Source organism: Pongo pygmaeus, chromosome 14, assembly GCF_028885625.2.
Source record: "Pongo pygmaeus isolate AG05252 chromosome 14, NHGRI_mPonPyg2-v2.0_pri, whole genome shotgun sequence".
Lineage (NCBI taxonomy): Eukaryota > Metazoa > Chordata > Mammalia > Primates > Hominidae > Pongo > Pongo pygmaeus.
The window spans coordinates 33,368,615-33,394,654 of NC_072387.2; the positions used below are offsets into that span (position 1 = coordinate 33,368,615).

Sequence of the window (26,040 nt, forward strand, 5' to 3'; positions counted from 1 at the left end):
CCGCCACTATGCGCAGCTACTTTGTGTATGTTTAGTAGAGCTGGAATTTCACCACGTTGGCCAGGCTGGTCTCAAACTCCTGACCTTAGGTGATCTGCCCACCTCGGCCTCCCAAAGTGCTAGGATTACAGTCGTGTGCCACTGCGCCCGGCCTGGGCTGGAATTTCTGACCTCAAGCAGTCCTCCCTCCTCAGGCTCCTGAGTTGCTGATATTACAGGTGCATATCACCTTGCCCAGCACTAGAAACATGATTTTGTCACAACCCCAGACCCCTCTCATTCCCTTTCATAGGAAGACACTGGGCACCAAAGAAGCTTGAGCCAAGAACCAGGGGAACCAAGATTTAAACTCATTTCTGTTGGGTGCCAAACCTCTCTCTGCCTCCTTCTATTGGAGACGGCTAGGCACGGTGGCTCACACCTGTGATCCCAGCACTTTAGGAGGCCTAGGTGGGTGGATCACCTGAGGTCAGGAGTTTGAGACCAGCCTGGGCAATATGGTGAAACCCTGTCTCTACTCAAAATACAAAAAATTAGCTGAGTGTGGTGGCGGGTGCCTGTAATCCCAGCTACATGGGAGGCTGAGGCAGGAGAATTGCTTGAATCCAGGAGGCGGAGGTTGCAGTGAGCTGAGATCATGCCATTGCACTCCAGCCTGGGAAACAAGAGTGAAACTCCACCTCAAAAAAATTAGAAAAACAAAAGAAAAGAAAATCAGAGGCTTTGGTCCCTTTGTCTGCGACACTCTGGAGTAATTCTGTCCCTGGCTGAATGTGATCTCCTCAAGGCAAAGTCTGGGTCTCCTTCCTCTTGCGTGCTCAGCCCTGGCCTATCTGTCCCACCCTAGGTGCTCAGTGAAGGCTTGCTCTTGTGGAGTATGGGTTTCAGGCATACCAAGACTTGGAGTTGCAGAGGCTGTGAGTGACAAGCCTTGGAGTGCTATGCCCACCAGGAAATGGGTCTATCTCTGAGTTGGGCCAATAAGCTGGGCTCCCTCCGACACCAGTGCTCACATCTCCCCTACCCGGGGTGGACCCCTGCAGATAGTCAAGTATGTTGGCTCCATATTTGCCTTGAGTAGCTGGGTGCAGTAGCAGGGCATGGTGGCTCAGGCCTGTAATCTCAGCACTTTGGGAGGCTGAGGCAGGTGCATCCCTTGAGGTCAGGAGTTTGAGACCAGCCTGGCCAATATGGCAAAACCCCATCTCTACTAAAAATACAAAAATTAGCTGGGCGTGATGGTGCACGCCTGTAATCTCAGCTACTCTGGAAGCTGAGGCAGGAGAATCACTTGAACCCGGGAGTCAAAGGTTGCGGTGAACCCAAGATTGCGCCACTGCACACCAGTGTGGGGCACAGAGGCAGACTGTGTCTCAGAAATAAATAAATAAAATAGATGGAGAGGCTGGGTGTGTGTGGTGGCTCATACCTGTAATCTCTGCACTTTGGGAGGCTTAGGTGGGAGGATCAGTGGAGCCCAGGAGTTTGAGACCAGCCTGGGCAACATCTCTACCATCTCTACCAAACACACACACACAAATTAAAAAACTAGTTGGGTGTGGTGACGCATACCTACTTGGGAGGCTGAGACGGGAGGATTTCTTGAGCCCAGGAATTTGAGGCTGCACTCAACAGTGACCATGCCACTGCATTCCAGCCTGGGTGGCAAAGTCAGACACTTTCTCAAACAATAAAAATAAATAAATAAATAAATAAAGCGGGAGGATAACGGTGAGACATGGAGAGAAGGCGTGCTAGGCAGAGAGACCTCCATAGGCAAAGTCCAAGAGACATGAAAGAGCCAGTGTGCAAGAGTAAATTCCTAGAACTCTGGGAGATGGGAGCAGAGGGAGCTGGTACAGGTCTCCACCTGGTGTAAAATCTTGGCATAAATCTCCTACCATGAAAATAAATGACATTTTCTTCTTCCGGCTTGTGTAAGTTGGAAGAAAGCATTTTTTCTGAGATGGAGTCTCATTCTGCCTCCCAGGCTGAAGTGCAGTAGCGCAGTCTCGGCTCACCGCAACCTCCGTCCCCCTGGTTCAAGCGATTCTCTTGCCTCAGCCTCTCGAGTAGCTGGGACTACAGGCACATGCCAACACGCCCGGCTAATTTTTGTTTTTGTTTTTTCGGAGACGGGAGTCTTGCTCTGTCACCCAGGCTGGAGTGCAGTGGCGCGATCTCAGCTCACTGCAAGCTCTACCTCCCGGGTTCATGCCATTCTCCTGCCTCAGCCTCCTGAGTAGCTGGGACTACAGGCATCTGCCACCGCGCCTGGCTAATTTTTTGTATTTTTAGTAGAGACGGGGTTTCACTGTGTTAGCCAGGATGATCTCGATCTCCTGACCTCGTGATCTCTCCACCTCGGCCTCCCAAAGTGCTGGGATTACAGGCGTGAGCCACCACGACCAGCCTGAACCCGTGTCATTATTTAGCAGAAACTTTCAGAGTCAGTAAGTGGCTGGGCATGTCTCTTTTCTTTGTGCCACAGGACTCTGGATGTTTCCAGTGCAGACTAATCCAAGGCTGTTGTGGATGCGTTGTGTTGATTTCTCTATGGAGAACGGGGAGTGCACCAGGCAGAATGACTCATGCCTGTAATTCCAGCACTTTGGGAGCCCAAGGCTGGTGGATCACTTCAGGCCAGGAGTTCAAGACCAGCCTGGCTAACATAGCGAAACCCCGTCTCTACTAAAAATACAAAAATTAGCCAGGTGTGGTGGGCATGCCTGTAATCCCAGCTACTCAGGAGGCTGAGGCAGGAAAATTGCTTGAACCAAGAGGCAGAGGTTGTAGTGAGCCAAGGTCACACAACTGCCCTCCTGCCTGGGCAACAGAGCAAGATTCTTATCTCCAAAAAACAAAACAAAACAAAGAGAGGGAGAATGGAGGTTGCTTGTTATTGCATCATAATCTTGTTTATCCTGACTGATGCATTAGAGGTACTAATGGCATGAGAGGAACAATTTCCTGAGACACAGTTTACTGACCATGAATTTCCTCAAAACCCCTGAAAGCAGGCTTCTCAGGAGGAGACTCAGTGTGGAATCCCTTGCCAAGGTAGATCCTGGTTCTGTAGCAGGACGAGCCACAGACAAATCTCCTCAGACACCGGATTAAAGAAGCAAAAGGCTTATTTGTCCGGGAGCACTGGCAGATTTGTGTCTTAAGAGCCAAGCTCCCCGAAAAAGAAATTCTTGGCCTTTTTAAAGGCTTACAACTTTAAAGGATCCACGTGAAAGGGTCATGATAAATCGAGCAAGCATGGGGAACATGACTGGGGGCTACATGCATCAGCTAACAGAACAGAAAGTTTTGCAATGCTTTTTCATACAATGTCTGGAATTTACAGATAACACAAGTAGTTTAGGTCCGGGGTTGATGTCATTATTATTATTTTTAACTCCTCTGGCAGGTGGTGGTGCCAAGGTTGTCTGGCTGTTTATCTCACTTTTGTTTCTAAATTTTTGCTTTCTCTCTTTCCTCCTGTCTTGTGAACTAGGCAAGATGGTGGAAGGAGGGCAGCAGTAGTAGTGGTCTCCTTCCTTAATTCAGGTTCCAGCTACAAACATTCACCACCTGTGAGACCTTGGGCAGTTCACATCCCCTCTCTGTGGCTCAGTCTGCTCAACTGTAAAATAGGTTAAATCCTGAAAGATCAAAATCCCTCACATCTAAAATCTCAAAAATCACAATCCCAAAGTGATCGCTCTTGTTGCCCAGGCTGAAGTGCAATGGTGCGATCTCAGCTCACTGCAACCTCTGCCTCCCAGGTTCAAGCGCTTCTCCTGCCTCAGCCTCACGAGTAGCTGGGATTACAGGTGTGCACCACCATGCCTGATTTATTTTTTGTCTTTTTAGTAGAGACAGGGTTTCACCCTGTTGCTCAGGCTGGTCTCCAACTCCTGACCTCAGATGATCCACCTACTACAGCTTCCCAAATTGCTGGGATTATAGGCATGAGTCATGGTGCCCGGCCCCTTATTTTATTTATTTATTTTTTTGAATTTTGCTCTGTCACCCAGACTGGATTGTAGTGGCACGATCTCAGCTCACTGAAACCTTTGCCTCCTGGGTTCAAGCAATTCTCTGTCTCAGCCTCCTGAGTAGCTGGAATTACAGGCGTCTGCCACTACGCTGGCTAATTTTGCATTTTTAGTAGAGATGGGGTTTCACTATCTTGGCCAGGCTGGTCTTGAACTCCTGACCTCATAATCCACTCGCCTCGGCCTCTCAAAGTGCTGTGATTACAGGCATGAGCCATTGTGTCCAACTGCCAGAGGCCTGAGTGAGTTTGGGCACACTCTGTGTGATTGGGCAGAAGAAGGCCTTTGGGAAGTTTAGCTGAGGACAGGGCCTGCAAAGGTGATGGATAGTGGGGGTCTGTCCTGGTCACCAGGCCCTGGGTCCTGCCCACCTGCTTGGTGCTCCCCACCCATCACTCATGATGCTGCCAAGCCCACTGGGTATTGTGGCCAAATACCCTAGGAGAGAAGCTGATGAACTTTGTTTCTTGAAATGCAGATTTCTTGGACATCCCTGAAAGGTCAATCATGAAAGTCAACTTGGTTTTCTCCCCCTCATTTGGGTTCAGAATTTAAAGTCCACGCACACAGGCAGTAAGATGATATAGATAAGTGACCTCATCACTCTGTTTCAGATGTTAACATGTCTAGGTGGGTTAGGGGTGATGTGAGATCACACAACCTTGTGCCACAAAGTGGAATTCCCAGGCCAGAGGGAGACATTTTCTTGCCATGTTATGATCTTATCATTGAGTTTAAAGGCAATCTTGTTTCATTTTGGATTCTTTCTTATATTTATATCTTATAAGGGCACTTTGAATTTCCAAGCAAATAATAATTTTGAGTTAGCTTTTAATCATTGACTTCTAGCACAGTTATATGATCAGAAACATGCTGTGTGATTTAATTGCTCTAAAATATATTGAGATTTGCTGGAACAAAATAAGTCAGGTTAATTTTTGTAAATGTACCATGCATGCTTAAAATGAGTGTATCTACAACATTTGTCCCTGAGATACAGGTTGATGGCCTGATGGCTACATGGATGTGATGGAGATGGTTTACTATTGGGACCTTCCACATCCTGCTGATGTTTTGTTGCTTAGGATATGAATGGCTGAGCGGGGGTTGTAAAACCTAGCACTCTGCTTGGGTATGAGGTTCTTCCTGCCATCCTGCCATCATTTGTTTTTTATGTTTTGTCGCCAAGAGTGACCTTGAGGAATCCTGGGAGCTCAGGAAGGAAGGAGTGCCCAGAAGCAGGGACAGGGAGCTGGTTGGGGAGGACCAGAAATCAGGTTTGTGAAGGTTCCAGAGAGGACCTGTCCTTGGGAGGAGTGTTGGGGGCTGAGATGGGGGAGGGGGCATTGGCATGTTGGGGCACTCATGGGATGTCCATTGTGAGGCCGCACCACCGGCATCAGGGATTGGTGGAGAGGGAGTACAAAATCCCGGGGTTGCTAAGAGAGGGCCCAGACCAAAGAAGGTTTGGTGGAAAGCAGAACCTTGGTCTCCATCTAACTGCTCCTAAGCCTCATGTTCCCTTGCCCTGCGCATCCTGTTGCTTCCCTGACTGACCTTCTCCGTGACCTGTAGCTAAACCTTCCACCAGCGCTTGAGAACTTAATTTGAACCGGATCCTTTCCCAGACCCCTTTCTCCTCCTCCTCCTCCTCCTCTTCCACCTCCAGGTGCCCAACAGCCCCCTTCTCCTCCTTTCCCTTCCCTTCCCTTCCCTCCCCTCCCCTCCCCCTTCCCTCCGCCTCCCCATCCACTTCCCTCCCCCCACCCTAAGCCACCCCCGCCTCTGTCCTGGCCGCCTCAGGGCGCCCTGAGAGGACCAGGACATGCCAGTGTGGTGGCTGCTCTTTTGGCTCCTCCTGCTGGGATTTATCAGCCATCACCCCACCTATGTGAGTAGACGCTGGACCCGCGGGGTTTCTTCCTTGTTACCAGGCTGTGTCACACGGCATGAAATTACACAGCTCAGGCCTGTAATCCCAGCACTTTAGGGGGCCGAGGTGGGCAGATCACTTGAGTCCAGGAGTTGAAGACTAGCTGGGACATCATAGCGAAACCCCATCTCTACAAAAAATTCCAAAAAAGATTAGTCGGGCCTGGTGGTGCGTACCTGTTATCCCAGTTACTGGAGAGGCTGAGGTGGGAGGATCACTTGGGCCTAAGAGCTGCAAGTTGCAGTTAGCCGAGATGGCCCCGCTGCACTCTTGTCTCAAAAAAACAAAATGGACCAAAACAAAGTGAAATATCATTTGATTTGTGTCATCTGGTTTGACGACTTTTTTTTTTTTTTTTTTTTTTTTTAAGACAGAGTCTCACTCTGTCGCCCAGGCTGGAGTGCAGTGGCAAGATCTCGGCTCACTGCAACCTCTGCTTCTGGGGTTCAAGCAATTGTCCTGCCTCAGCCTCCTGAGTAGCTGGGATTACAAGCGCAGACCACCACGCCTGGCTAATTTTAGTATTTTTAGTATAGACGGGGTTTCACCATGTTCGCCAGGATAGTCTCCATCTCTTGACCTCGTGATCCGCCTGCCTCAGTCTCCCAAAGTCCTGGGATTACAGGCATGAGCCACCGCTCCCAGCCAAAATATATAACCTTAAGTGTAAGTTTACTAACTTTGGAAAGTACATACCCCAGCATAACCCAACCCCCGTTCAAGATCTACATTATTTTATTTTTATTTTATTATTATTATTATTTTTGAGACAGAGTTTTTCCCTTGTTGCCCAGGGTGGAGTGCAATGGCAAAATATCCCTTGTTGCCCATTGGAGTGCAGTGGCACAATATCAGGTCACCGCAACCTCTGCTTCACAGGTTCGAGCAATTCTCCTGCCTCAGCCTCCCGAGTGGCTGGGATTACAGCCGTGTGCCACCACGCCCAGTTAATTTTGTATTTTTAGTAGAGATAGGGTTTCTCCATGTTTGACCTTGAGGAACCCTGTGAGCTCAGGAAGGAAGGAGTGCCCAGAAGCAGGGACTGGGAGCTGGTTGGGGAGGACCAGAAATCAGGTTTGTGAAGGTTCCAGAGAGGACCTGTCCTTGGGAGGAGTGTTGGGGGCTGAGATGGGGGAGGGGGCATTGGCATGGTGGGGCACTCATGGAATGTCCATTGTGAGGCCGCACCACTGGCATCAGGGATTGGTGGAGAGGGAGTATAAAATCTCAGGGTTGCTAAGAGAGGGCCCAGACCAAAGAAGGTTTGGTGGAAAGCAGAACCTTGGTCTCCAACTAACTGCTCCTAAGCCTCACGCTCCCTTGCCCTGCGCGTCCTGTTGCTTCCCTGATTGACTTTCTCCGTGACCTGTAGCTAAACCTTTCAACAGCACTTGAGAACTTAATTTGAACCGGATCCTTTCCCAGACCCCTTTCTCCTCCTCCTCCTCCTCCTCTTCCACCTCCAGGTGCCCAACAGCCCCCTTCTCCTCCTTTCCCTTCCCTTCCCTCCCCTCCCCCTTCCCTCCACCTCCCCATCCCCGTCCACTTCCCTCCCCCTGCCCTAAGCCACCCCCGCCTCTGTCCTGGCCACCTCAGGGCGCCCTGAGAGGACCAGGACATGCCGGTGTGGTGGCTGCTCTTTTGGCTCCTCCTGCTGGGATTTATCAGCCATCACCCCACCTATGTGAGTAGACGCTGGACCCGCGGGGTTTCTTCCTTGTTACCGGGCTGTGTCATGCGGCATGAAATTACACAGCTCAGGCCTGTAATCCCAGCACTTTAGGGGGCCGAGGTGGGCAGATCACTTGAGTCCAGGAGTTGAAGACTAGCCAGGGCATCATAGCGAAACCCCATCTCTACAAAAAATTCCAAAAAAGATTAGTCGGGCCTGGTGGTGCGTACCTGTTATCCCAGTTACCGGAGAGGCTGAGGTGGGAGGATCGCTTGGGCCTAAGAGCTGGAAGTTGCAGTTAGCTGAGATGGCCCCGCTGCACTCTTGTCTCAAAAAAACAAAATGGACCAAAACAAAGTGAAATATCATTTGATTTGTGTCATCTGGTTTGACTTTTTTTTTTTTTTTTTTTTTAAGACAGAGTCTCACTCTGTCACCCAGGCTGGAGTGCAGTGGCAAGATCTCGGCTCACTGCAACCTCCGCTTCCGGGGTTCAAGCAATTGTCCTGCCTCAGCCTCCTGAGTAGCTGGGATTACAAGCACAGACCACCACGCCTGGCTAATTTTTGTATTTTTAGTATAGACAGGGTTTCACCATGTTCGCCAGGATAGTCTCCATCTCTCGACCTCGTGATCTGCCTGCCTCAGTCTCCCAAAGTGCTGGGATTACAGGCGTGAGCCACCGCGCCTGGCCAAAATATGTAACCTTAAGTGTAAGTTTACTAACTTTGGAAAGTACATACCCCAGCATAACCCAACCCCCGTTCAAGATCTACATTATTTTATTTTTATTTTTATTTTATTATTATTTTTGAGACAGAGTTTCTCCCTTGTTGCCCAGGCTGGAGTGCAATGGCACAATATCCCTTGTTGCCCATTGGAGTGCAGTGGCACAATATCAGGTCACCGCAACCTCTGCTTCCCAGGTTCGAGCAATTCTCCTGCCTCAGCCTCCCGAGTGGCTGGGATTACAGCCGTGTGCCACCACGCCCAGCTAATTTTGTATTTTTAGTAGAGATAGGGTTTCTCCATGTTGGTCAGGCTGGTTTTGAACTCCTGACCTCAGGTGATCTGCCCGCCTCCACCTCCCAAAGCGTTGGGATTACAGGCGTAAACCACCGTGCCCAGCCAAGATCTAACTATTATGTCACCCCAGAAAGTGAACTCTCACTCTTCCCGGCCAGTCTCTTTCTTATCATGGGTTAGCTTGTTTATTCTGGAATTTCACGTATACAGATGCATGCCATGCCATAGGTACTCTTTTGTGTCTGCCTTATTCTGCTCAACACCATGTTTCTGAATCATTACCATTGTTGTATGGTTCTCTAACTCCATCATTTGCATTTCAGACTCAGCATATGCTGAGTTCAACCTGTTGAAGGGCTATCTCTGTTTAATTCACCATCTTGAAAGAAACATTTAAAATTGAGATGTTTTCAAAAATATATAGTTAAATCCTGAGGAATCGATGTAGAAACGCTATCACAAACTGTCTGAACTTACTCAGGGGAAGTCTTCGTCTTCACTCACATAAGAGTCTAATGGAATTAATATCAACAATCTTAGAGAAATCCCACATTATTCGTGCCATTTTCATGATCTCCATGGTAATTTTTTTTTTTTTTTTGAGATGGAGTCTCACTCTGTCACCCAGGCTGAAGTGCAGTGGTGTGATCTCGGCTCACTGCAACATCTGCCTCCCCGGTATAAGTGATTCTTCTGCCTCAGCCTCCTGAATAGCTAGAACTATAGGCACGTGCAACCAGGCCCTGCTAATTTTTTGTATTTTTAGTAGAGATGGGGTTTCACCGTGTTAGCCAGGATGGTCTCAATCTCCTGATCTCATGATCCACCCACCTCGGCTTCCCAAATTGCTGGGATTACAAGCATGAGCCACTGTGCCCGGCCCACCTTGTTAATTTTTAAGCACTAAAATTTGATACTTATTTGTGAATGAAGTAATCCCTTCATTTTTTTTTCTTTTTTTTTTTTTTTACTTATGCTGAGCTTTAAATGACAAAGATTCACATAATCCAAGAGGGAAGTATTATTTAGAGAGATTCTTTTACCATGTGATATATAATAAATGCATCCAATGTTACACATCAATTTAAAAAACAAGTAAATAACTTTAAAGAAAAGATAACTACTGGCCAGGCCCAGTGGCTCACACCTGTATTCCCAGCACTTTGGGAGGCCCAGGCAGGTAGATCATGAGGTCAGGAGTTGGAGACCAGCCTGGCCAAGATGGTGAAACCCTGTCTCTACTAAAAATACAAAAATTAGCCAAGCACGGTGGCAGGCACCTGTAATCCCAGTTACTCAGTAGGCTGAGGCAGGAGAATCGCTTGAACCCGGGAGGCAGAGGTTGCAGTGACCTGAGATCATGCCACTGCAATCTAGCCTGGGTAACAGAGCAAGACTTTGTCTCAAAACAGAAAAGAAAAGATAAGATAATTACTTTATACTTAGCTTGTCTTACCCATGAGTGATGGGCTGCGTGTGGCCCAGGACAGTTTTGAATGCAGTTCAACACAAATTTGTAAACTTTCTTAAAACATTATGAGATTTTGGCCAGGCGCAGTGGCTCTTGCCTGTAATCCCAGCACTTTGGGAGGCTGAGGCGGGCAGATTACCTGAGGTCAGGAGTTTGAGACCACCCTGGCCAACATGGCAAAATCCTATCTCCACAAAAAATACAAAAATTTGCTGAGTGCACTGTCAGGCACCTGTACTCCCAGCTACTCAGGAGGCTGAGGCAGGAGAATCACTTGAACCTGAGAGGCAGAGGTTGCAATGAGCCGAGAGCACACCACTGCACTCCAGCCTGGGTGACAGAGTGAGACCCCATCTCAAAAACAAACAACAAACAAAAACAAAAGCAAAAAAATGGCCGGGCATGGTGGCTCACACCTGTATTCCCTCCAGCAGTTTGGGAGGCCGAGGCAGGCAGATCGCCTGTCAGGAGTTTGAGACCAGCCTGGCCAACATGGTGAAACCTCATTTCTACTAAAAATACAAAAATTAGTCGGGCATGGTGGCAGAGACCTGTAATCTCAGCTACTCGGGAGGCTGAGGGAGGAGAATGGCTTGAGCCCAGGAGCTGGAGGTTGCAGTGAGCCGAGATTGCACCACTGCACTCCAGCCTGGACGACTGAGCGGAGCGGAACACTGTCTCCAAAAAAAAAAGGGAGATTTTTTTAGATCATCAGCTATTGTTAGTGTTAGTGTATGTTATGTGTGGCTCAAGACAACTTTGCTTCTTTTAATATAGCCAGGGAAGCCAAAAGATTGGATATCCCTGCTTTATACCAAGAAAGATGACACCCCACATTTGCAATGCCTAAAAACACTACCAGCCATCTGAAAAACACGAGACTTCTAACTTCTGTTCTTTTTTGTAGCAATGGAATCCCACGGTGATATCTGAGGGATGTGGTTACCTTTTGGAGGAGGTTGACGGTTTCTAAGGATGATTCTTTCTGAGTGAAATATTGTCAGTGTCATTGACCTTTTCATTATTTCAACTATTATTATTCCAGGTTATCAATTCTCCACCTGATCATTTTCATCCTGGGACTGACTTTTGTGGAATTCCTTGGATAGTTATCATTATTGTGTTTCTGGGAATTTCTACACTTGCTATTTTCCTCTGGAAAACTAGCCTTTGTGTGAGTATACTAACTTTCTGTAGAGGTATACTTGTAATCAAAAATAAGAAGAAATTATTTAAAACAATTCACGTTTCTGGACTTCATTATGAATATGTGGTTTTACCCAAAAAATCAGGGAAATGATCTATTAGCATAAGAATTATGAAAATATCTGCCATTTACATTATGAAAATTAAATAGGTTGGTGTTTGTTTAATAAAATGTCAACAGAGCTTTTGGTCAAAAATAACTTTTTTTAACCTTAGTGTTATTTATCAGAAATGGAGTATGAGGTTTCATCACTTAAATAGGAAATTCTTTCTAAACTCTTCCGCTCTATAGTTCTACCATAAGGGTGGAAGGAAAGCTTCCAGTCTCCTCTCTGAAGATTCACTGCAGAAATGAGCTGACAACAGACAGCTTAACAGGAGAAGAAAAACATAGAACAGGCATAAACATGGGAACCAGCTGAAAAATGAGACTGCTAGAAGGGCTGGATGGTTGATGCTTAAAGAGCACCCTCTTCTGAGGGAAGAGGGAGATAGATGAGATGTAGGCCATTTAGAGGGGCAGCAAATGATTTTTAGGGGAAATGGAAGAGCTCAAGGAACAAACAATTGGCCTGAGACAAAGTTCCTCTGAGGTCATAGGGATGAGGTGACAAACTGCCAGAAGGTGAAGGGCAGAACTGCACTGCATCTCATGATGCAGAGAAAGCCCCAGAGAATCTCTTAGAACTGCCCTCCAGAGAATCAATGAAAAGTGTGTCTGGGCAGGGTAATTTTGAATGACATCATTCAAGGTGCATGTTCCCAGTTGCAACTGGAGAGAGATCAGTATGTCAAAAGTCTGTACTTGGTAAGAATTTGGCTGCTAAGTTGTGCCATAATTTGTCTTTTGAGCCTTTTTTCCATTGGGTAAGTTGAGCTCTACATTTTCTCTTGCCATTGATGGCAGTAAAAATGTGGTTGTCTGGGGGCTGAACCTCCTTCTGAACAATGATCCAAGATAAAAGTACTAATACCACAATGCTTTTTTATATTCAAGGGAAGAGGAAGTATGTTTCAGTTTTACCACCTAGATAATTACACGTCATTTGGCACTGCCTTTCAAGATATGTAGAAAACAGAAAATATATGAGTTATGAAGATATCGAGGAACGTTTAACATTCTCTATGCCACTTAGTCCTGAAGAGGGAATTTTTGGTATAAATTGGAGGAAGATTTTTTTTTTTCCCCAGCCCCAAGACGAGTCTCCCTGTGTTGCCCAGGCTGGAGTATAATGGTGTGATCTTGGCTCACTGCAACCTCCACCTCCTGGCTTCAAGTGATTCCCCTGCCTCAGCCTCTCAGGTAGCTGGGATTACAGGTGCCCACCACCATGCCCAGCTAATTTTTGTATTTTTAGTAGAGTCGGGGTTTTACCATGTTGGCCAGGCTAGTCTCAAAACCCGACCTCAAATGATCCGCCCGCCTCAGCCTCCCAAAGTGCTGGGATTACAAGCGTCAGCCACCACGTGAGCCGGGGAAAGTTTTTAAATTCACCACTTTTTAAAAATTCCATTTAGGAAAGTTCAGTTGAGCTGTTGGACTTGGACAACTTCACACCTTCTCATCTTTGTCCTTATCATCTAGTCATCTATACCACTACCTCCTAAGCAGGGACATCATGGGTGCCATGAAGCATTCATGCATGATGGCATTTCCTTGCTTCTCATTTCTTCATGTGTTTGACATTCCTCCTAGCTCCAAACTGGGCCAGCTACCTTTCCTATGAAATCTAGCAGTAGCTGTGGGATAGATGTGGTTGCTCTTTCATCTTTTTAGATTACCCATGCTTCTCTCGAAATCCTAGTACATGTTTTGTTTTTTATCCTATGTGCAGAAATCAGAAAAGAACAAATTCTGCAAAGAATTTGAAAGGTATTATTTCAGGCCAGGTGTGGTGGCTCATGCCTGTAATCCCAGCACTTTGGGAGGCTGAGGCAGGTGGATCACTTGAGGTCAGGAGTTCAAGACCAGATGGGCCAACATGGTGAAACCCCATCTCTACTAAAAAGACAAAAATTAGCCAGGCATGGTAGCGGGCACCCGTAATCCCAGCTACTTGGGAGGCTGAGGCACAAGAACCGCTTGAATCTGGGAGGTGGAGGTTGCCATGAGCCAAGGTAGCGCCACTGCACTTCAGCATGGGTGAGAGTGACACTCCGTCTCAAAAAAAAAAAAGTTATTTCAATGACTACCTCAGGAGATTCATAGGTATCTGACCCACATCTGAGATGAGATTTTCATTGCATTTTAGCTATGATGAGAACAAATATTTAATATCTTAGAAGATTAAAAGCATACTGTGATAATATGGAAATCTTCGTGGGAATTCAGTCGTTATTGAGAATGTTTTGCGTTAGGTTCAAACCAGCCTCAATGAAGCTGATGTGAGGGAAGGGAAAGTGGACTCTGAGTAGAGCAGGGATAGAAGGAAGATGCTCCAGTGCAGATCAGGAAGGAGCAGGGGGTGAAATGTTACAAATTCTAGAACTCGGAGATCTAAAGGTAATTACTTCCTTTTCAAGTTGTGAAACATGTTAACCTGTGGTAAAATACTTACAACATGATAATTACCATCTAACCGTGTTGAAGTGTACAGTTCAGTTGTGTGAAGTATATTCATGTCTTTTTTTTTTTTTTTTTTTTTTTTGAGACGGAGTCTCACTCTGTCACCAGGCTGGAGTGCAGTGGTGTGATCTCGACTTACTGCAACCTCTGCCTCCCGGGTTCAAGCAGTTCTCCTGCCTCAGCCTCCGGAGTAGCTGGGACTACAGGCATGCACCACCATGCTCAGCTAATTTTTGCATTTTTAGTAGAGACGGGGTTTCACCATGTTGGCCAGGATGGTCACCATCTCTTGATCTTGTGATTCACCTGCCTCGGCCTCCCAAAGTGCTGGGATTACAGGCGTGAGCTACCGCACCTGGCCTATTTTTTTTTTTTTTTTTTTTTGAGACAGAGTTTCAATCTTGTTGCCCAGGTTGGAGTGCAATGGCACAATCTCAGCTCACTACAACACTTTCCTCCTGGGTTCAAGTGATTCTCCTGCCTTAGCCTCCCGACTAGTTGGGATTACAGGCATGCACCACCTCTTGGTGATCTCGGCTCACTGCAACCTCCGCCTCCCGGCTTCAAATGGTTCTCTGCCTCAGCCTCCCGAGTAGCTCGGATTACAGGCGCCAGCTGCCATGCCCGGCTAATTTTGGTATTTTTAGTAGAGACGGGGTTTCACCATCTTGGCCAGGCTGGTCTTGAACTCCTGACCCCGTGGTCCACCCGCCTCGGCCTCCCAAAGTGCTGGGATTATAGGCATGAGCCAGCGTGCCCAGCCATCATTCTTAAATTATTATTTCCTAGGTGTCTTTCCTCAAGACTGTCTTAAAGTCACAAAATGTACATGACGGATCCACGGATGTACAGCGGAAAGCCTGGAGGTCCAATAGCCATAGCCAGGAAGGTATGGCTCTGTTGGAGTCCCCATAGTGTGGAAATGAGTTTGCCCTGGAAAGGGAAAGAACAGCTTCTTGCCCTCAGGTTTCTCACCTTCTCCTCTCCTCACTCTCACCAAGGGCCGAGGTCCATCTGTATGCACACAAAGAAAAGGGTTTCTTCCTTTCCAGGAATTAAAATTGGCCTAGAAGACCTCTTTACTTCACAGAGACATATGGAAGCCAAAGTTCGAGCTGAAGTCCATAAGGTGACAAAGAATGTCAACAGTCATTACAAAATCAATGGACATAGGAAGACTGCCAAAAAAAAGTAAGATGTGCCTTGACAGAAATACTGTTGTATGAACCATGTGCCAATCAAAGTAGACAACTGTAAAGTCCTTGAGAATATTTTCTACAATATTTGTGGCAAATTCAGTGGGTTCAAAATTGAGTTTGTCCTTTCTGCTTGATTAGTTTAATCTGTATAATTCCTTTCCCTTCCTACATTCTTGTTTGTAATTTTTTCGGGGGAAGAGGAGGTGCTAGTACTGGCATTGGTTTTCCTTTCTCTCTCTTTTTTTTTTTTTTTCCTGAGACGGAGCTTTGCTCTTGTTGCCCAGGCTGTAGTGCAATGGCACAATCTCAGCTCACTGCCTTTTGGGTTCAAGCAATTCTCCTGCCTCAGCCTCCCAAGTAGCTGGGATTACAGGAGCCCACCACCACACCCAGCTAATTTTTGTATTTTTACTAGAGATGGGGTTTCGCCATGTTGTTCAGGCTGGTCTCGAACTTCTGACCTCAGGTGATCCACCTGCCTCAGCCTCCCAAAGTGCTGGGATTAGAGGTGTGAGCCACCACACCCAGCCTTTTTTTTTTTTTTTTTTAATTTTGAGATAGAGTCTCGCTCTGTTGCCCAGGCTGGAGTGCTATGGCACAATCTTGGCTCACTGCAACCTCTGCCTCTCAGGTTGAAGCAATTCTGCCTCAGCCTCCCAAGTAGCTTGGATTACAGGTGTGTGCCACCACACTCAGCCAATTTTTTTTTTTGTTTTTGAGACAGAGTCTCACTCTGTCACCCAGGCTAGAGTGCAGTGGGGTGATCTTGGCTCACTGCAACCTCCGCCTCCCAGGTTCAAGCGATTCTTATCCCTTAGCCTCTTGAGTAGCTGGGACTACAGGCATATGCCACCACGCCCGGATAATTTTTGTATTTTTAGTAGAGGCGGAGTTTCACCATATTGGCCAGGCTGGTCTAGAACTCCTGACGTCATGATCCACACACCTCGGCCTCCCAATGTGCTGGGATTACAGGCGTGAGCCACTGTGCCCAGCCCAATTTTTGTATTTTTAGTAGAGACAGGGGTTCACCATGTTGGCCAGGCTAGTCTTGAACTCCTGACCTCAGGTGATCCGCCTGCCTCAGCCTCCCAGCGTGAGCCACCGCACCCAGCCTAGATTGTTGAATTCAATGCTTGGGTCACCTCCAGATTCATTTTCACAGTCTTTCACATTTTGGTCATATTACATTGTATTTTGCTGCCATATGACTGATCTTTTTTTGTTAAATGTGAGATACTTGTTAAAAAATATTTAGCAATGAATTGAGACCTAGTAGCATGTTATCTTGCTGCAGAAGAGATGGGAGTCTACTTCTGGGGGATGGTCAGGGGTCCTCCATACAGGCTGCAATTGAGGTCATCAGTGCAGGCTCAGTCCCTACAAAGGCCAGGTATTTCCTATCCACCTCTGTTCTGATGTGTGACTCTTCTGGGTCTCAACCAGAGCCAGTGGACTTCAGTACGGGTCGCTTTCATTGGCAGACCCTCAATCCACTTGGTTTTCATCTAATCGCATGCATGTGTGCAAAAGCTGCTCTGCTTCTTTGCATCTCAGTAGTCCCTTCTGGAATTCAGCAATGAAACTCAGGGAAATGGGTTCCAAATGCGAGGATGTCTTTCGTCCTGGGTTTCCTTCTTCTCCATCTTGACCTCATGTCTGTTTACTGCCATGTTAGCAATTTGATGTATTCAATCATGGGTTTTATATTCTGTTTGGTGTCCCCCATTGTTCTCATCGGAGATTGGAAGCTTCAGATGCACTTATGCCAACTCAAGATTAGAATGCTTCCTTAGCTTCCCTCCAGAGTCAGGTTTTGTGTTTGTAGTTCCCAAGTGCACAGCAGGAGTAGTGAGGTCCTCACTGGCTTCTCATTTGCATTAATCTGTGAGCTCATTTAGCGTGGGGACAGGACCCTGCTCCCATTGCATTCTCAGCGCCTCACCACACACTCCTTGTTTGAGGCCACTCCAGACAGCATGTGCTGAAGGATGCCCTGTGGTCAGAAACAAGTTTATTAACTTTCTCTTTGAAGTGTTTTTGTCCCTGTTTCCTAGCATTCTGGGAATTTTACACATCCTTCCTATAAAACCAAGCATCAGGTGAGGTCCTTAGGATCAGGACCATGAATCAAGTGGTGTGAGGGCAACACAGCAAGCTTGCCTTTTTAGGTCATTTCCTTTTTCTGCCCTCACTCTCTGTGAACGGAAGCTTGTTACAGTCGGTCAACACCAGGGTGGTTGGTTTGCAGTTGTCATCTATTTTCAGGACATAACACCCTGACTTAGGAGCCATTCTGATCATTTCTAATTCAATAGCTGTGCCCAGCATTCAGATTGCCTTTTCTCTCAACCAGGATCTTTAAAGTCGATGACAAGTGTTCCAGTCCTGAATCATGGCAAAGTGCAGTAGTGAACTGCAGGGTTAATGACACCATATTCCGGAAGGATCTCTCTATGTCTGATGGTCTCAGTTCTGGCATCATCCTCTGACTGAGGATCAGGTCTCCCACAGGAGGAGTCAGATGAGGAGCAATCCTCTGCTTCCGATGGAGTTAGTTGTGATGAGTTGGTGAGGTCTGGTTTTTCACACTGAAGTAAAATGAGCTTTTGCTGTGTCAAGCACAAGACTGACCCCAGAGACACACATAGTGCACCTCATAGAAGCTTTTAATAGTCTTTATTTACTAAAGAATAGGACTAACTATAGAACTATGAAGATGAGCTGGAAATGACAGGTGACTTGCCAGCAGGCCAGAGTGTGATTTTTCTTTGTCCCTCAATGGGAGGTGTCAATTCTCCCTTTGGTTGTGAGAATCAGTTGGTTCATTTATGGGAAGGTTGCAGGGGGGATCTTTGAATCACAGCCTTCGGATGCCAGAAGGGCAGAGGGAATCCCACATGGGCTGGTGGATCTTGTGTGTGCATTTCCCTCCCTTGTAATCTCAGGAAACAAAACATGAAAGAATGTGAGCAAGCAGAAAATGAGAGGCAGCTATCAGAGGCAGAGGAGAATGGGAAATTGGAGATGAAAGACATACATACCTACCTTGAGTTCAGAAACTGAACCCCACCCTCTTGGGAAACCCCCCTCTTGGGAACCCCCCCTCTTGGGAAACCCCCATTGGAATGTTGTTTTTAACCTTTGTACAATGTTTAGACCCAGTAAATGCAGAAATAGAAACAAATGGTCAGAAGACATATCGAGAGAGAGAGAGAGAGAGTTGACAAAACAGAAAACAAAGTACCTTAAGATTTACCAGTGACCAAAAGATGTGAAGTAGCAAAACGTCTCCTGACCCCATTGCCAGCTAGACTGTGTGGAAACTCAGTTACCAGCCATTCTAGGGGTGGAGTGAGTTGTTGTCATCCTTAGGAAAGTGTGTTGTTGTAGGATCAACCACATCCTTCAAAAGGACTATGCCTGTTTATAAGCCCAGCTGTTTCTGCCCTGTGAAACATGGCAAGGATATTAATACAAAGAGAATAGAGCTTTCTGATAAAAGATGCTCAATGAAGGATGAATTAGGGATATACTGAGAATGGGGAAGGAAATTGTCAACTCAGAAGTCAGCAGGCAGTAAGCAAAAGAGGACGAATCAATACAGCAACAGTTTGGATCAGACTGTACTGTTTTTGTTTTTGTTTTTGTTTTTGTTATTTTTTCTGAGGTGGAGTCTCACTCTGTCACCCAGCCTGGAGTGCAATGATGTGATCTTGGCTCACTGCAACCTCCGCCTCCCAGGTTCAAGTGATTCCCCTGCCTCAGCCTCCCGAGTAGCTGGGATGACAGGTGCCTGCCACCATGCCCGGCTAATATTTTTATTTTTAGTAGAGATGGGGTTTCACCATATTAGCCACGATGTTCTCAATCTCCTGACCTCATGATCCACCCGCCTTGGCCTCCCAGAGTGCTGGGATTACAGGCGTCAGCCACCGCGACCGGCTCAGACTGTACTCTTATAGCCATCTGAAATACGTTTTCTAGGTATAGATAGATTGTGTAAGGGTACAGTTGTGAGGATAACAGAAACATGGCAGATTATTTAAAATCATCCTGAAAGTGGTGCTTTATCTGATGAAAGTGATTGTAATCCATAGGAAACTGTTTCAACGCATGCAAGAGTGGCGGCGGCGGGCAGAGGACTACTACAGATGCAAAGTAAGGAGCTTCCTCCCCGCAGTTGCACGATAGTTCAGTGCTGATGCAGATGATGCCATGGCCCTTAGACTCTCTCAACATTCAATTTCTCATGTGTTGGCTTTTTCAGATCACCCCTTCTGCAAGAAAGCCTCTTGCCAACTCAGTAAGTTTGTTTGTTTTCCTTGCCTTTGGACATAGTCTGCCAGGTCAGGACATGGATGTATTTTTCTCCCCACAGCTCTGTGCTCAAGCCTTGCAAAGGGGGAAGGCAGAGAGGAAGGCTGCCTACAAGCAGCACAGGTAGGTCATTGTGATGGACATTTTAAAGGATGTTTTTGTTTTGAGATAAAGCTTTGAGCATCTAGTAAAGAACTTGGTGTTTTAATTCTTCAAGTCAATTCTTTCTCTGTCTTCTAGGTGTCAAATGAGGCAAAAGCAGAGAGTCCCAGAGAGACACATGAGTCAGGAGCCAGTCCAGGGACGACCGGGCCTAGAGAACCCTTTCTGGATGGGTAGGAGCTTGCTGTGAAGGCAGCCGCTTAATTTCTGCTGCACAATCCACACACCCTGCTTCTCCTTTTGGGGATGAGGGCTCGGGTGGGGTGATTGTTATGTTTCCTGGAAACAATTCCAAGCACTTATAAAGAGAACAGTTGTCTCGCTGGGTGGCAGGACCGTATTTTTCTCAGGTGCCCGAGCTGAATGGCTCTTGGCTAGTCCCTTGTGAATGGTGGAGCTCAGGCCGCTCCACTGACTGTGGACGTTGCCCCACCCTGATGTCTTGTTTACTTTTAACTGAGGAGATGAACCCAGAAGGCAGATGGGCCAGCTCCCGTTTCCACCTTGTCTCAGTGTGAAGGATTTATTTTTCTTTCACTTGAGAAAACAACAATAGCACTTTAGAATGGGAGCCACATGTGCTGATGAGAGCAGAGATTTTCTGGCCATGTCTTCATGGATCAATATTGTAGCTTGAGATCTGCTTTAAGAAAAGAAGCGTTTATTTACACTTTTTGGAACTTCCTTCATTCTTTTTGTTTAAGTTGTTTATTGTCAACTATATAACTCCATTAGTAAGTTAAATTTCTATGTAATCCTACTCCTCTAACATTTGAAGTGTAACCCTAAAACTTTCCAGTTAATTTCTGTAGCTCTTACCTTTTCTCATGACTGTTCATCTCTTTATGTCCATTTCTGTTCATAAGTATTGATAATACCTGGCCAGCTATGAAAGTTAGATTAACTATGAATCCACAGAATTTTAAATGTCCCTATGGCTTGAAGAAGAGGAGGAGTGCTGTTCCTGTCCAGGGTTTATTGATATTCTTCCAACCATGGCTGTTCCTATTTTAATTTTGAGTCTGTGCTCACATGATGAGTGATTTCCTCTGATATGTACTGATTTAGAGCTCATTTCCAGCTGGTTAGAGCCCGACCTGTTCACAGCCTGTTGAGAGTTAAGAATACCCCTGGACCAGGGCTCTGTGGTATCTTCCTCAAGGATGAGGCTCCAGAGGGCTCCAGAGTCCTCTGAGGCATGTGGTCAATAAACCCTGTGCCTCTGGTAAGGGACCTGTGTGGCAGAGAGTGAGATGGCAGCGGAGGGTGTGGAGGGTTTGTTATTCTGCACAGAACATGCAAGCCAGATTTAGCCCCATTCCCTTCTCTGGCCCTTAGCAGATTCAGGACCTCATTCGGTTCCCATGAGGAACAGCAACGGCATCCCAGCTGAAAACACAGAGAAGACAAAGGTAAATGCTGGGGACGTTTTCACTCTTCTTATATCAGGACACTTTGGTCTTTTCCGACAACGCCCTCTCCTGGCCTGGCCTCTGCTCTGTGGGTTCTGTGGTGTCTTTTCTGTCTCGACTTCTTGAGAAGCAAAATCTTCTCCATGAGCTTTCAGGCTTCTCCATTCCCAGCTGATCATCGTTGGTGGCACCTCCAGAATCCATAAAAGCTCAGGGACCGAGGGCTGAAGGGCTTTTACTGTTCTGTTTCCAGAAATAACACGAGGAGGCACCACTGACCTCCAGTACTGTAGGTCTCATGGCGCAGTGAACTCTGACTGATCCACCTTACCCAAGATGTTGTGGGGTCTCATTTCCGAAATATGTGGGATTTTCTTTTGCTGTGATTTTGTTTGCATTCTGCTATAATGTAGGTGATTAACGTTTGAAATATCTGCTGTATTCCCAGAAGTGAAAATAGTGAAAATGCATTAATCTAACATTAATTTGTGCTTTGTGCAATTTTGAATGCTCTTTGACAAGGCCAATTCCATAGTTCATCACAGTCCCATCCCTGTTACTAACCGTGTTGTGCAAAAACACCTTCATACCCACCCAATGGGGCCCCGATCTAATATTCTAAGTGTCAGAGGTTCCATATTTGTAATAGCAAATAGGCCCTGACTGTAAATTAGTGAAGAGTGAATGTAACTTATTACCTACAGGGACAATTCCAAATGAAGGCCTTAAATGATGCTCAGCTAAGCTGGTTCTTCTGTGGCCTCTGTACCTTGAAAAGCTGCCGAGTCTTATGATTACACATGATGGGACTTGTACACTTGAAGTGAAACACAGTTTTCAAACTTGCTTTGTTTAGAATTCTCACTCATTTTTCCATGGAAAAAAGTATTCTTTATGTCCTAGTGCACTTACAATTTGGTATTACCTGGGAGTGAAAAGAAATATTACAGCCATGTCTAACTGACTTCTTGAGGTAAGATTGTTCTGTCAGAAATCCCTCTCCCAGCTCCCCTGAAGCTCTTCAGGAATCCACATCTCTCCAGAGCTCTTTATTCTCATGGGTGGCACCTCCAGAGTGAAGAAGATCCTTTGTCAGAAGGGAAACAGAGGGGAAATGAGAGGGTCCCACAGGCAGAGCTGGAATCTACTTCCACTCTGCCTCTTGCAAGCTGTGTGACCCTGGGCACAAATTCTCCTTCCTCTGGAAACCTCTGTTTTCTTAGATTTGGAGCAGGGTGGTCACACTGACCTTGCAGAGTTCTGAGAATCAGAGACAGAACATAAAAGGCCTGGAAAACATTCTCCAAAAAGAAGCTGCAACATGTGTGGACAATGGGCTTTTCATGCCTCTCTTACTCTCTGTTGACCTGGTGTAAGAAACATGCTCTGGTGCTGGCTGTGAGGGAGGAATGAGGATAGACATAGACACTCCTGTGTCTCAAACATGCTTCTTTGTTAATCTGTTATGAATCTGTCATGACTCTGTCTTCCCTGGGGCAGGACCCCAGCCTGCCTACATTTGCAAACAGACACAGTGGCATGTGGAGACAACAGTGTGTCCCAATGACTTTTCTTTACTCCCCAGCTGTGGGCAGTACTCAGTGGAAGGGTGATATTATGACACTGATACTGCTATTTTGAAACCTGGAGGGTGGAAAGGTGCAAAAATCTATCACCAGCAACAGAAGGTGCAGCCTGTGTTGGTGGCGGTAATTTTGTCCATCAAATGAATATGTGTGAAAACATTTCCTCCTTTGGCCCTACAGGTCAGGATGGCGGCAGTGGAGCACCATCATTCCTCAGGATTGCGCTACCGGCCCTACCTCCCGGCTGAAACTTTAAGAAAAAGGATAGGCCGCAAGCCACGTCCTTCTATTCAGTGTGATCTGAGAGGTCAACCACGTCCATCAGTTAAAGGATGTCTGAGACCGCTGACTCTTTCTCGACTACAGTGTCCACTAGGACCTCAACCACATTCTACAACTGATGATTTTCTGAGAAGAGAGACACCTCAAGACGAGTGTGCCCTGGGACCTGATCCACTTCCTCGAGCTGATGATTTTCCGAGACTCAAGACACCTCCGGAGGGTCTTTTCATACCAGTTTCCCCTTCTCCAGTTGATGATTCTCTGAGCCTCAAGACACCTCCCGAGTGTCTTCTAGTACCCCTTCCACCTTCTCCAGTTGATGATTTTCTCACACCACAGGCACCTCCCATCAAGCGTTGTCGCCTGGGACCTGTAGCATTTCCTCGAGCTAATGATTTTAGGAGACCCAAGGAACCTCCTGACTGTTTTTTTGTACCACTTCCACCTTCTCCAGTTGATGATTCTCTGAGCCTCAAGACACCTCCCGAGTGTCTTCTGGTACCCCTTCCACCTTCTCCAGTTGATGATTTTCTCACACCACAGGCACCTCCCATCAAGCGTCGTCGCCTGGCACCTGTAGCATTTCCTCGAGCTGATGATTTTAGGAGACCCAAGGAACCTCCCGACTGTTTTTTTGTACCACTTCCACCTTCTCCAGTTGATGATTCTCTGAGCCTCAAGACACCTCCCGAGTGTCTTCTGGTACCCCTTCCACCTCCAGTTGATGATTTTCTCACACCACAGGCACCTCCCATCAAGCGTCGTCGCCTGGGACCTGTAGCATTTCCTCGAGCTGATGATTTTAGGAGACCCAAGGAACCTCCCGACTATTTTTTTGTACCACTTCCACCTTCTCCAGTTGATGATTCTCTGAGCTTCAAGACACCTCCCGAGTGTCTTCTGGTACCCCTTCCACCTTCTCCAGTTGATGATTTTCTCACACCACAGGCACCTCCCATCAAGCGTCGTCGCCTGGGACCTGTAGCATTTCCTCGAGCTGATGATTTTAGGAGACCCAAGGAACCTCCCGACTGTTTTTTTGCACCCCTTCCACCTCCTCCAGTTGATGATTCTCTGAGCCTCAAGACACCTCCCGCGTGTCTTCTGGTACCTGTTCCACCTTCTCCAGTTGATGATTTTCTCCCACCACAGGCACCTCCCATCAAGCGTCGTCGCCTGGGACCTGTAGCATTTCCTTGAGCTGATGATTTTAGGAGACCCAAGGAACCTCCCGAGTGTTTTTTCGCACCCCTTCCACCTTCTCCAGTTGATGATTCTCTGAGCCTGAAGACATCTCCCGAGTGTCTTCTGGTACCCCTTCCACCTTCTCCAGTTGATGATTTTCTCACACCACAGGCACCTCCCATTGAGCGTCACCTGGGACCTGTAGCATTTCCTCAAGCTGATGATTTTAGGAGACCCAAGGAACCTCCTGAGTGTTTTTTCACACCCCTTCCACCTTCTCCAGTTGATGATTCTCTGAGCCTCAAGACACCTCCCGAGTGTCTTCTGGTACCTGTTCCACCTTCTCCAGTTGATGATTTTCTGAGACCACAAACACCTCCCGTCCAGTGTCACCTGAGACCTGTACCATTTCATCGAGCTGATGATATCAGGAGACTCAAGAAACCTCCTGACTGTTTTGACTGTTTTTTGTTTTGTTTTGTTGTTTTTGTTTTTTTGTTTTTTGTTTTTTTTATTCTGTGGCAGGAAGGGGCCTGGTGTGTTGTTGATTCAATTTATTGATCATTTTTACAACACATAAATTCATTTAAGTATTGATTGTGCACCTAACATATGATACGCATTTTTTCATCACTCCCCCACTCCCAGAACCCTAAGCTTTTCTCACTGTTAGAACTGCTAGTTTATTTGTATTTCAGTCACTTTGACTGTAAACTCCTTTAGTGTAGGTGCTTAGATTTTTTTCACTGCTTAGCCCCCAATGCCTGTATAGAGTAAGCTTTTTTTTTTTTTTGTACCAAATGCCCAATGGCCAATTTATTCTGTTTCAATAACAACTAGGCATCATTTTCAAAGGGCCATATACTGACAACAGACTGCCCAGAAATTATCTCCCTATGTAGGAAAACTACAGAAGACAAGTTCTTAGACTTTTAATGCCCAATACAGTAGCCATTAATGACAGGTGACTACCGGGCCTTGAAATGCGATAGTCCAAATTGAGATGTGCTATAAGCTTAAATTACACACCACGTTTCAAAGCCATAAGACCAAGAACTGTAAAATAGTCTAGTAATTTTATATTTATTATATATTGAAATGATATTTGGTATTTTGGATATATTGAGTTAAATAAAAGTTAAATTCACCTGTTTGGTTTTTTACTTTTAAAATGTGAATTCCAGAAAAAAATTTTTTTTATGAAGTATTTATTGATGATTCTTGGGTGTTTTTCAGAGAGGGGGATATGGGAGGGTCATAGGATGATAGTGGAGAGAAGGTCAGGAGATAAACACATGAACAAAGGTCTCTGGTTTTCCTAGGCAGAGGTCCCTGCGGCCTTCTGCAGTGTTTGTGTCCCTGGGTACTTGAGATTAGGGAGTGGTGATGACTCTTAAAGAGCATGCTGCCTTCAAGCATCTGTTTAACAAAGCACATCTTGCACCGCCCTTAATCCATTTAACCCTGAGTTGACACAGCACATGTTTCAGAGAGCATGGGGCTGGGGGAAAGGCCATAGATCAACAGCATCCCAAGGCAGAAGAATTTCTCCTAGTCAGAACAAAATGGAGTCTCCTATGCCCACCTCTTTCTACACAGACACAGCAACAATCTGATCTCTCCTTCCTTTCCCCACACTTCCCCCCCTTCTCTTCAACAAAACTGCCATCGTCCTCATGGCCCGCTCCCGATGGTTGCTGTCTCTTCGGAGTTGTTTGGTACACCTCCCAGACAGGGTGGCTGGGCAGAGGCGCTCCTCACCTCCCAGACAGGGCGGCCAGGCAGAGGCGCTCCTCACCTCCCAGACAGGGCGGCTGGGCAGAGGGGCTCCTCACTTCCCAGGCGGGGAGGCCGGGCAGAGGCGCTCCTCACTTCCCAGACAGGGCGGCCGGGCAGAGGCGCTCCTCACTTGCCAGATGGGGCGGCGGGACAGAGGCGCTCCTCACATCCCAGACGGGGCGGCCGGGCAGAGGC

General features: G+C 46.7%; 1 protein-coding gene across 5 annotated transcripts; it reads left to right on the top strand.

Annotated features, from left to right (window-relative positions):
- Nucleotides 1–5,499: 5,499 nt before the first annotated feature.
- On the top strand, nucleotides 5,500–25,244 carry LOC129011430 (nuclear pore complex-interacting protein family member B13-like). Of its 5 annotated transcripts, XM_054446357.2 has the most exons (12): nucleotides 5,500–5,937; nucleotides 6,516–6,645; nucleotides 6,774–7,663; nucleotides 11,194–11,322; nucleotides 14,710–14,809; nucleotides 14,973–15,111; nucleotides 19,220–19,280; nucleotides 19,390–19,425; nucleotides 19,501–19,562; nucleotides 19,680–19,774; nucleotides 20,940–21,013; nucleotides 22,780–25,244. In XM_054446357.2, the coding sequence occupies exons 3-12, from the start codon at nucleotides 7,598–7,600 to the stop codon at nucleotides 24,079–24,081; spliced, it is 2,064 nt and encodes a 687-aa protein (XP_054302332.2). In that variant the 5' UTR covers nucleotides 5,500–5,937; nucleotides 6,516–6,645; nucleotides 6,774–7,597; the 3' UTR covers nucleotides 24,082–25,244. The 5 variants fall into 5 exon arrangements, with proteins under 5 accessions (XP_054302332.2, XP_054302333.2, XP_054302331.2 ...); XM_054446356.2 differs by lacking the exons at nucleotides 5,500–5,937; nucleotides 6,516–6,645 and having other exon boundaries at nucleotides 7,230–7,663; nucleotides 14,922–15,111; nucleotides 20,943–21,013; XM_054446358.2 differs by lacking the exons at nucleotides 5,500–5,937; nucleotides 6,516–6,645; nucleotides 11,194–11,322 and having other exon boundaries at nucleotides 7,150–7,663.
- Nucleotides 25,245–26,040: the final 796 nt, after the last annotated feature.

Excerpts from the sequence above, each read along its gene's own strand:
- LOC129011430 (XM_054446356.2), top strand. The coding sequence starts at position 7,598 with ATGCCGGTGTGGTGGCTGCTCTTTTGGCTCCTCCTGCTGGGATTTATC. Across the intron at positions 7,664-11,193 it reads TCAGCCATCACCCCACCTAT|GTTATCAATTCTCCACCTGA; the intron begins GTGAGTAGACGC and ends TTATTATTCCAG. Across the intron at positions 15,112-19,219 it reads AGGAAGACTGCCAAAAAAAA|GAAACTGTTTCAACGCATGC; the intron begins GTAAGATGTGCC and ends TGTAATCCATAG.